The 9,784-nt window shown below is 36.5% G+C and overlaps 1 protein-coding gene across 7 annotated transcripts in view; it reads right to left on the bottom strand.

Moving 5' to 3' along the window:
* Positions 1-634: 634 nt before the first annotated feature.
* SUCO (SUN domain containing ossification factor) overlaps positions 635-9,784 on the bottom strand; it is a 60,283-nt gene continuing 51,133 nt past the window's right edge. For 6 of the 7 annotated variants that reach the window (XR_012492812.2, XM_019722738.3, XM_019722012.3 and 3 more), the window contains 2 exons: positions 3,893-3,948; positions 635-2,657 (listed from right to left, as the gene is read on the bottom strand). Coding sequence is in view for 6 of the 7 variants with exons in the window: in XM_019722738.3 (XP_019578297.3) it covers positions 2,214-2,657; positions 3,893-3,948 (500 nt within the window). In the remaining variant the exon portion in view is untranslated. The remainder of the gene's footprint in view (positions 2,658-3,892; positions 3,949-9,784) is intronic. The other variant, XM_019719940.3, reaches the window with a different exon arrangement.

The following is a 9,784-nucleotide window of genomic DNA, read 5'->3' as shown; positions in this document are numbered from 1 at the left end:
CTGCTTTTCTGTATAAACCTTATAAAGCTATTTAATTCTTCAAATTATCTGTACGTATAACTCAATATTTTAAAAAGCCCAATACAAAGAACTGTTTGACTTGTATTCTTGCTCCTGCTGAATCCCTTTCTCAGTGTTTTAATGCTTTCCTTAACATTAGAAGACGTAAGGAGGTAGGCTATTAAACACTGAAAGCCATTTTTTTATAGCTGCAGCTCTGCTGCTTACCAGGCACAAATCTACTATCAGCAAGAATTTTCACTTCTCTTTAGGTAGGTATAATATCAGAGAGGAAAAGTAAAACCCAAGTTGTAAAGTGTTTCCATATTAGATATGGAAAAAATAAAAAATGAGTAGTCTTAAAGATGGCACCTAATGAGAGAAAAAGCACATATGTGTATTCTCTCCAGTAAATAAAAATTCAGAACACTCATTTTAGTGTTTGAAATGGTGAAATTATGATTGTAATGGGAACAATATGTGTGAAAGTTCAATCAGTTTGTAGTTGGGTGCAATGTGATCAATTATGTAACAAGGCACTGCTGAATTTAGTTTTTAAAGTGGCAAAAACTTAAATCTATGTTCAGAACAACAAAATTGTAAGTTCTCCTTCAAAGAACAGAAGAGCCAGTAATTAATAAAGACAAGTGTTCAGATTTATTTGGAAATTCACAGTTTCTAATGGCACTACAGCTCCATAGCTACAGTGAAAAGTCACCTTCCCACGACACGGGGTGCTGCCACGGGGTGACTTCCCGCCCCGCCTGCGCACTCTGGACCGCTTCTCAGTGGGTTTCTATACAATCAGGCCTCTTGTTCTGAATGGCTAACTGTATAGACTGGAAAAAAAATGTAAATCACCTAGAACATACTGTCAACCTAAAGCAGCAACTTAAACAAACGAAATAGGCTTTAAATAAGTCACATTACAAACAATACCCCCAGAAAGGTATTAGAGAAGTTTAAAAATAGTTATTACTAAAAGTGCTCAATAAGTTAAGTCTTACAACACAAAATGGTCAATTCTCTCCCTTTCAAAAAGAAATTTTCCACTTTCACTCATTACTGTACAAACACATACTAACAAATCATTTTACTCAGACAGTCGCTGCCAATTAAAGGGAAAGGACAAAATGAAGACAGACACATGGACATCACACATGGATACCTCTGCACATTTGCAGCCACTACAAAGCAAGCAAACACCAAGGACTATACAATCCCTTCCGACTTGACCGATGGACAAGGCTTGACACTCACTGCTGGTTCCGTGCACGCGTCCACACGCAGTGATTCCGTCACGTGAGGCCTGCACTCATCTGACAAACCTTCACATTGTCTATATGTAGTAATGGAAAGGCTGGAGAATTAGTGCTTACTGTAGATGTTCAAAATGTAATGTAGCTAAAGCAAACCTGTACAAGTGGTTAAATGTGTTAAAAAGGTGAATTTATAAAACAGTTATCTGCAAATACCAGTCATACGTAAGAAAAGATCTTGTGGTTGTGTTTTTCTCATTGAATTAATAACTAAAAAAAAAGCTAGTGTGAATAAGTTAAATGAAAATAACATTATCACCATTTACCTAAAAGAACAGACTTAAAAATTCCAGCAAGCATTTGTTTCAAGTGAGTTGGCTAACCAGGTCTGGCTGACAGGTCTTCAGGATCTTTCCACTGTCTGACCCCACTGCTGAACTTCAGGCGCAGATCACCTTAAAGCCTTGTAGTGTTTGCGGCTTCAGAAAACTAACCAAGTTATAAAAAATAAAAAATGGAAAAAAAAAATCAAATGACAGAAAAAATTCCCCCTCCTCTTCCAGTGGCATTATAAATAGACAAAAGGCACATAAATATGGGAAGGTGCGAGAAATAGGAACAAAGCTAAAGGAAAAGATTTAGGCTTCCGTTCCTATCTCACCCAAGGACTGGGCTTCCACATTACTTTTGCCCCAGTAATTAATCTGTGAAAAAACATCTGTATAAAACGTTTATCGGTGTCCTTCCAAGAACTTATCAGCCTTATTAGAGCTGCAGCTTGTTAACCAAGATTGACACAATCCCACCTACTTTTCAAAAAGGCAGAAATCATAATTTCTGAATACTTTTCCTGTTAATATTTTCTCCCCCCCACCCCCACAAACCCTTCAAATACCACAGACTGTTCTTCAAAGAACAACAATAAAGTCTCCAGTATGAAAAGTTGGATTAATTCTAGGTATGTCCCGAGACTGCTGTAACACCAAATGTTCCCACGGTGATCTCTTTGTTTCCTTTCATGATGTCATGCAGGCTCGGCAATGACCCTGACTTAGTCTGTATCAGAGCTTTTATCAACTTTCCTTGGTCTTGGACTTTAGAGCGCCTTCGTTTTAAAGCCCTCTTCTCAGTCTTTGTCTTTTGGGTCTGTCCATTGCACAGACTCGTGCAAGCTGAAATGCCACAAAAATAAGACTCTTCTGACTGTGACGAAGTTTCCGAGCTTCCTTCAGATGGAGGACCCTTATAAGATGAGTGATAAACGCCTCCCATATTAGAAAAATCTCTCTGGTTCGTAAAGGGCTTCCTTCCTTTTATGTCTCCATTGGCTACAGGGTGCAATGGATCTGCTGGCTTTACGGTCTCAATTTTTTCTGTTTTGTACTTGCAGCGTTTCTTCTATAACATGAGTAAAAGAAGGGGTAGGAATTAGAGCTCCAGTAGCTAGTTATGTAATCAAACATCTAGAGAGCTGAGCTAATGGAGGACAGTGCCACCTCCTGGTGAAAAGTAAAGCAGTGTTATGAACAGCAAAACATACCATTACGTTCTGTACAGACATCATCATGACCCTCTTACCGTGTTTCCCTGAAAATAAGACCTAGCAGGACCATTAGCACTAATGCGTCTTTTGGAGCAAAAATTAATATAAGACCCGGTCTTATTTTACTATAATGTAAGACCAGGTCTTATATAATGTAATAATAATATAATTATAATATAATGTAATATAATACCAGGTCTTATATTAATTTTTGCTCCAAAAGACGCATTAGAGCTGATCGTCTGGCTAGGTCTATTTTCGGGGAAACAGGGTATTTAGTAACTACTATTCAATCAAAACTCTCACCTGCCACCTCTGAATGCAGATTTAGGGGGCGCTAACCATCATCTGAGTATCTACTATCCTAGTTGCTTTCATGTATATCTTACTTTCTAACCCTGAAAAGTGAGGATTTTATTCCTGGTATTGTTTGAGTCCCTGCCCACGTCAAGACATAGTCAGTGCCAAGCTGGGATGGAATCCGAGGCTATTTGGCTCTAAAGCCCCCGTTCTGTCACCCACAGACAATCACCTCTAATCAAAATACTTGCGTACAACGTACTTTGTGAGGCAAAATGGAAAAAAGCACAGGCTTGATCACCAGAAGGCCTATGTATATTCTGAGATCTGCCACGTACTGAATGGGTCATTTAAAGAAGATAAAAACTCGGGGTTTCAGTTTTCTCCTGGAAAAACTCAGGTTGTTGGGAAGATACAGGATAGGGCACATGGTACCTGACCCGCACTGATACTCAATGAACACTGATTTTCAGCCAGATCGGCAGGCTTTTTCCTTGGAGACCATACAGTAACTATTGTAGGCTTTGCAGGTCACATATTATATCTCCGGCATATTATTTTAATTTTACAATCCTTTAAAAATGGCTCCAGGCTCATATAAAACATGCCGCAGGCCAGATATGGCTTATGGATTGCAGTTTGCTGACCCGTAAACATTTTTTTCATCACCATGACTAAAAGGAAACAGTTATGTAAGGACCACTTAAAGGTTATATTAACTCTTTCAACCTATTTCTTTATCTACTACCACAAAACACACCAATACACTTGAAAAGAAATAAAATATTACCTTTTTTTCTGGAGAGAACTTGAGGGGTTCTACAATGTACAAAGCATTTGGGTCTACTATAAGTAAAAAAATAAAAAATAAAAAGCAGATGTAAAGTAGAAAATGCTGTGATTAAGCACTATAAAATATTATATTAGCTCTCAGTGATTTTTCCTAATAGAACCAACAAATATTTATTTGTACCAGGTTAACCATATATTCATGCAATTTAAATCAATAACCCAAAACCAACAAGGTAGGAGGTGGTACCCTTCTTATTTGGGGCTTGGACACCTTCAAATAAATAACTTCCCTAAGTGTTCACCTAACAGATGCTTCTCAGCCAGCACAGTAAGGTTCTTCTGGGGCCCAGTCCTACGCTCTTTCCTGATGAGAACAATAACGTTCTCGGGTAAGCTATTACCAAACCTACTGATCAGCTGAGTATTTCCCTAAAAGACTAAACTACACTGTGTTGCAAATGTGGGCTAAGAGTGTACAACAAGCAGTTGTGACCATGTAGAAAAGTCAGAGGAACATACACAAGGACAGGTCTGAGAAGTTTTTTCTAATTGTTTATTACTATGATCAAAACTATGAACTCCACAACCTAAAAACTGCTTGAACATGCAATATAAATGACCAAGCAATAATGAATAAACACTTCTGGCATGGTGAGTCAATTAGAATTATTAGTTTTCAGTTTCTAAAATTTCATTACTTTTAAGCACATTCCAGACAGCCCTATGCCACCCCACACTGACAAGATAAACACATAAAAGAGGGGCTATGAGACTTTAGTCCTATTCAAACAATTAAGAGTAAATGGTTCATGGTATGATAGAGGCAGAAGTTTATAAGAAGTAAATTCACTATAAAACTTCACATACTGAAAATTAACTTAAAACATCATTCAACCAATTATAATTTTTTACATTATGTCCTAGAAATTTGTTGAGAAAGTCATCAAATATATAAAAATATCCAAACATTCCTCTAAATATCCTTTCTATTGGATTACTAATCTCACTCAACTTGCTTCTTAAAAAAGCATGATGTCTACTTTTGGAATGGCTGTCAGCATTACTCAGATCAATCTCTCCAGTACAAGCAACTAAATATGATGGACTTTTTTTTTTTTTTTTAATCACTAAAAGCACCAAAAAGCTGCCAAGTTTAAGTAAGCAATCTCTAGGCAAAACTGAAGGAAAAGTAGGAATCCGAACACTCAAGTGGACCACAGAAGTTATTTTTGTCTGGAGAGCATTTGCCAAAGCAAGAATATCAACTTAGGTCTGATGGAATCAGAAGGGAATAGGTGAGAAATTTACCTCAGGGCCCAGCCAAAGTAGTGGTTTATAACATACCCTCCCTCTCCCCACAGGAAATAAACTGGGACTCCAAAGGACTATACCCTCAGAGAAAGAGTGAGCCAGTCCAAATTCCCATCACCTGATGGTCCAACAAACCTCAAGTCATGAATGTAACGTGTTCTTGAATGTAAAGCAAACAGAAATTCTCTCTGGAATAAGGACCTACATTCTAGCCCTCAAATTGTCCCTACAAATAATTTTTCAAAGAGAACGACTAGCATACAAAGATAACCAAACACACAAAGCACCGTGAGCAAGCGTCTACAAAGACAATTAGTGAACAGATTCAAAAAGATTTATAATATCAGAATTATCACGATAGACTATACAGTTATACTTACTATATTTAAATAAAAACAGGCTTAAAAATATCTGCAGGAAACAGAAGATAAAAGGACCTAGATGCTTTAAAAAAATACTAAAAACTCCTAGAAATGGAAAATGCAGTAAGTGAAAACTCAATGGATAAATTTAATAGAAGACTATAGATAGCTACAGAATGTGTGGCCTAGAAAACAGATCAGAAGAAGTCATCCAAAACACAGCACAGAAAAGGAAAAAGATGGGAAACAACAGTAGTTTAGGAGACAAAGGCGATACAAGGAGAAGGACTAACATTCAATTAAATGGAGATTCTAAAAGAGAATGAGGCAGAGGGAGTATTTTTTCTTTTTTTTTCTGAAAAAGTAATAGCTAAGAGTTTTCTAGTATGATAAAAGACATCAACTCAGAGAGTCAAAGAGCCCAACAAATTTAAACGGATTTAAAAAAAAGATGGCCTGCATTCAAAGAAAATGCAAAATAACCTACAAATGACTAAAACGTATAAGATGCTCAACCTAATCAGTAATCAGGTAAATGCAAATTACAACTGTAATGAGGTTAAACAAACATTTTAAAACTTGACAAGTCTAAGTATTTGTTGGCAAGAATGTAGAATAATGGAAATTCTCCTAGTACCAGTGGAGGCATAAACTGCCATGACCACTTTGGGAAAGTTTGCCATTACTGTGTAACATAGTTAAGCGTACCCTACAACACAGCAATTTTACATCTAGATAATATTCCCAGAGAAACTCATGCAACTATGTTCCAATATACAAACAAAGGAATGTTTCACAGCCCCAAAATGTAAGCAACAGCAGAATGAATACATTGTGATTTAGTCAGTTACTGAAATACTATACACAGTATTGAAAATGGAATGCAATCACATATGTGAATCTTACGAATAGGAGGCTGAAGGAAAGGAGAAAAGAGAGTACATATGGTATGATTCCATCAAAAGCTCCAAACCAGGCAAGACTCTACTTATATTGATGAGAAATCCAAATAATGGTGGTAAAACCATTAAGAAAATAAAAGTATGATTATTTCAAAAGTCAAGATAGTTACCTGTGGAGGAGCAATATCTAGAGTGCTGGCCTTGTTCTACTTCTTCATCTGGGGATTAGTTACACAAGTGTTCACTTCATAACTACTTGACAAGCTGTATATTGCAATTTTATGCACTTTTTTGTATTTCACAATAAAAGGTGTCACAAAAATCAAAATAATTTTGGTCCACCCGACCAGTCAACACAGCGACAGAATTGCAAATCAAAGTATAAACACACAACTTTAAATTGCTTAGTAAGAAATTATGTAATTTGTCAATCCTGTGTTAATATACATCAATTTTGTACAAAGCACTAAGCTTTACATAAAAATAAGACATGGGACATTATAACCAATGCTACAGAAATAAAAAAGATTACAAATGACTACTATAAACAACTGCACTCCAACAAATTGGAAACCTAGGAGCAATGAATGAATTCCTAGAAACACTCTTACCAAGACTGAGTCATAAGGAAATAGAACATATAAACAGATCAATAACAAGGAAGAAGATTGAATGAGTAATCAAAAACCTCTCATCAAACAAAATCTCAGGACCAGATGACTCCACCAGAGAATTCTATCAAACATTTAAAAAAGAATGAACACTAACCTGCGGGAATGCTTCCAAAAATTTGAACAGGAGGAAACATTTCCAAACTCATTCAATGATGCCAATATCACATGATACCAAAGCCAGACAAAGGAACTACCAATATCCTTGATGAATATTTATACAAAAACTATAGACCAATATTCCTCATGAATATTTATACGAAAATTCTCAACAAAATACTAGCAAACAGAATTCAACAGCACATAAAAATTATATACCATGATCAAGTGAGATTTATTCCTAGAATACAAAAATTTTACAACATATAAAAATCAATCAACAGGGCGACCGGATGGCTCAGTTGGTTAGAGTGTGAGCTCTCCATAACAAGGTTGCTGGTACAATTTCCACATGGGATGGTGGGCTGCGCCCCTTGCAACTAAAGACTGAAAATGGCGACTGGACTTGGAGCTGAGCTACATCTTCCACAACTAGATTGAAGGACAGTGACTTGGAGCTGATGGGCCCTGGAGAAACACACTGTTCCCCAATATTCCCCAACAAAATTTTTAAAAAAAGAGATCAATCAATGTAATATACCACATTGGTAAAGGACAAAAACCACATGATCATTTTAATTGATGGAGAAAAAGCACCTGACAAGATTCAACACCCTTTCTAATAAAATGACTCAATAAATTAGAAACAGAAGGAAACTACCTCAGCATATTAAAGGCCATTTATGAAAAGCCCACAGCTAACATAAAACTCAATGATGTAAGATTGAAAGCTTTTACTCTAAGATCAGGAACAAGGCAAGCATGTCCACTTTCATCACTTCTATGTAATACAGTATAGGAAGTCCTAACCAGCGCTATTAATCAAACAAAGGAAACGTAATGCATCCAAATTGGAAAAAAGGAAGTAAAATGATCTGTTCAGAGTTGACATGATCTTATATGTAAGAAAATCCTAAAAATTCCACAAAAAAAGATGTTAGAACTAATAAGTGAATTTAGCAAACTTACAGAATACAAAATCAAGATGCAAAAATCAGTTTTGTTCCTACTCAGTAACAGTAAACAATCTAAAAGGGAATTAGGAAAACAATTACATTTACAATATTATCAAAGAGAATAAAACGCTCAGGGATGGATAAGCCTAACTAAGGAAGTGGACTTGTAGGCTGAAAACTATAAACACTGATGAAAGAAATTAAAGAAAATACAAACAAATGGAAAGACAGCTCACGTTCATAACTGGAAGACTTAACACTGTTAAAACGTCCATACCACCAACACAATCTACAAATTCAGCATAATCTCTATCAAAATCCCAACAGCACTTTTTGCCAAAATAGAAAAATGTATCCTAAAATTCATTGAATCTCCAGAGACCTAAAATAGACAAAATAATTTTGAAAAAGGTGAGTGAGTTAGAGGACTCATGCCTCCTGATTTCCAAACACACCACAAAGCTACAGTCATCAAAACAGTGTGGTGGTACTGGCATAGTAGACCAAGGGAATAAAAGAAGGGCCCCCAAATAAACCCTGACACATACAGTCAAATAATCTTCAACAAGGACACCAAGACCACTCAACAGAGAAAGCCCAGTCTCTTCAACAAATGCTGCTGGGAAATTGGGTATCCACATTCAAAAGAATGAAATTAACTCAAGTGGATTAAAGACCTAAACGTAAGACCTAAAACTATAAAACTTCTAGAAGAAAATACAGGGGGGAAAATTCATAATGTTGGACTTGGCAATGATTTCTTGAATATGACATCTAAAGAACAGGCAACAAAGCAAAAATAGATAGATGGGACCATACCAGACTTTAAAACTTGTCTACCAAGGGACACAACAGGCAATATATGAATGGGAGAATGTATCTGCAAATAATGTATTTGATAAGGGTTAATATCCAGAATATCCTTTATGAACTCTTAGAATGAAAACACACACACACAAAATCAAATAACCCAATTAAAAAATGGGCAAAGGACTTGACTATGATTTACAAATGGCCAACAAGCACATGAAAAGATGCTCGACATTATTAACCACGAGAGAAATGCAAATCTAAACCACAATGAGGTAACAGCTCACACCCATTAGGATAGCTATTATCAAAAAACCAGAAAACAAGTGTTGGTGATGATGTGAAGAAAACTGGAACCCTTGTGCACTGTTGGTGGGATTGTAAAATGGTGCAACCACTATAGAAAACAGTATAAAGGTTCCTCAAAAAGCAGACCTGCCATTTGATCCAGCAATCCCACTGCTGGGTGTATATCCAGAAGAACTGAATGAAAGCCAAGTCTTGAGGAGACATTTGCACACTCATGCTCACAACAGCTAAGGAGTGGAAGCAACCCAAATGCCCTTTAACTGATGAGTAAACAAGATGTGGTATACACACGATGGAGTATTGTTCAGTCTTAAAAGGAAGGAAATCCTGTCGCATGCTACAATGTGAATGAACCTGGAGAATGTTGTGCTCAGTGAAATATGCCGGTCACAGGAATCAAATGCCATGATTCCATGACTCCACTCACATGCAGTATGTAAAGGAGCCAAGCTCATAGAAACAGAAAATAC

This window comes from Rhinolophus sinicus, chromosome 11 (genome assembly GCF_057876585.1).
Source record: "Rhinolophus sinicus isolate RSI-liver-muscle chromosome 11, RSI-T2T, whole genome shotgun sequence".
Lineage (NCBI taxonomy): Eukaryota > Metazoa > Chordata > Mammalia > Chiroptera > Rhinolophidae > Rhinolophus > Rhinolophus sinicus.
This window is presented reverse-complemented; position numbering and strand designations above follow the sequence as displayed.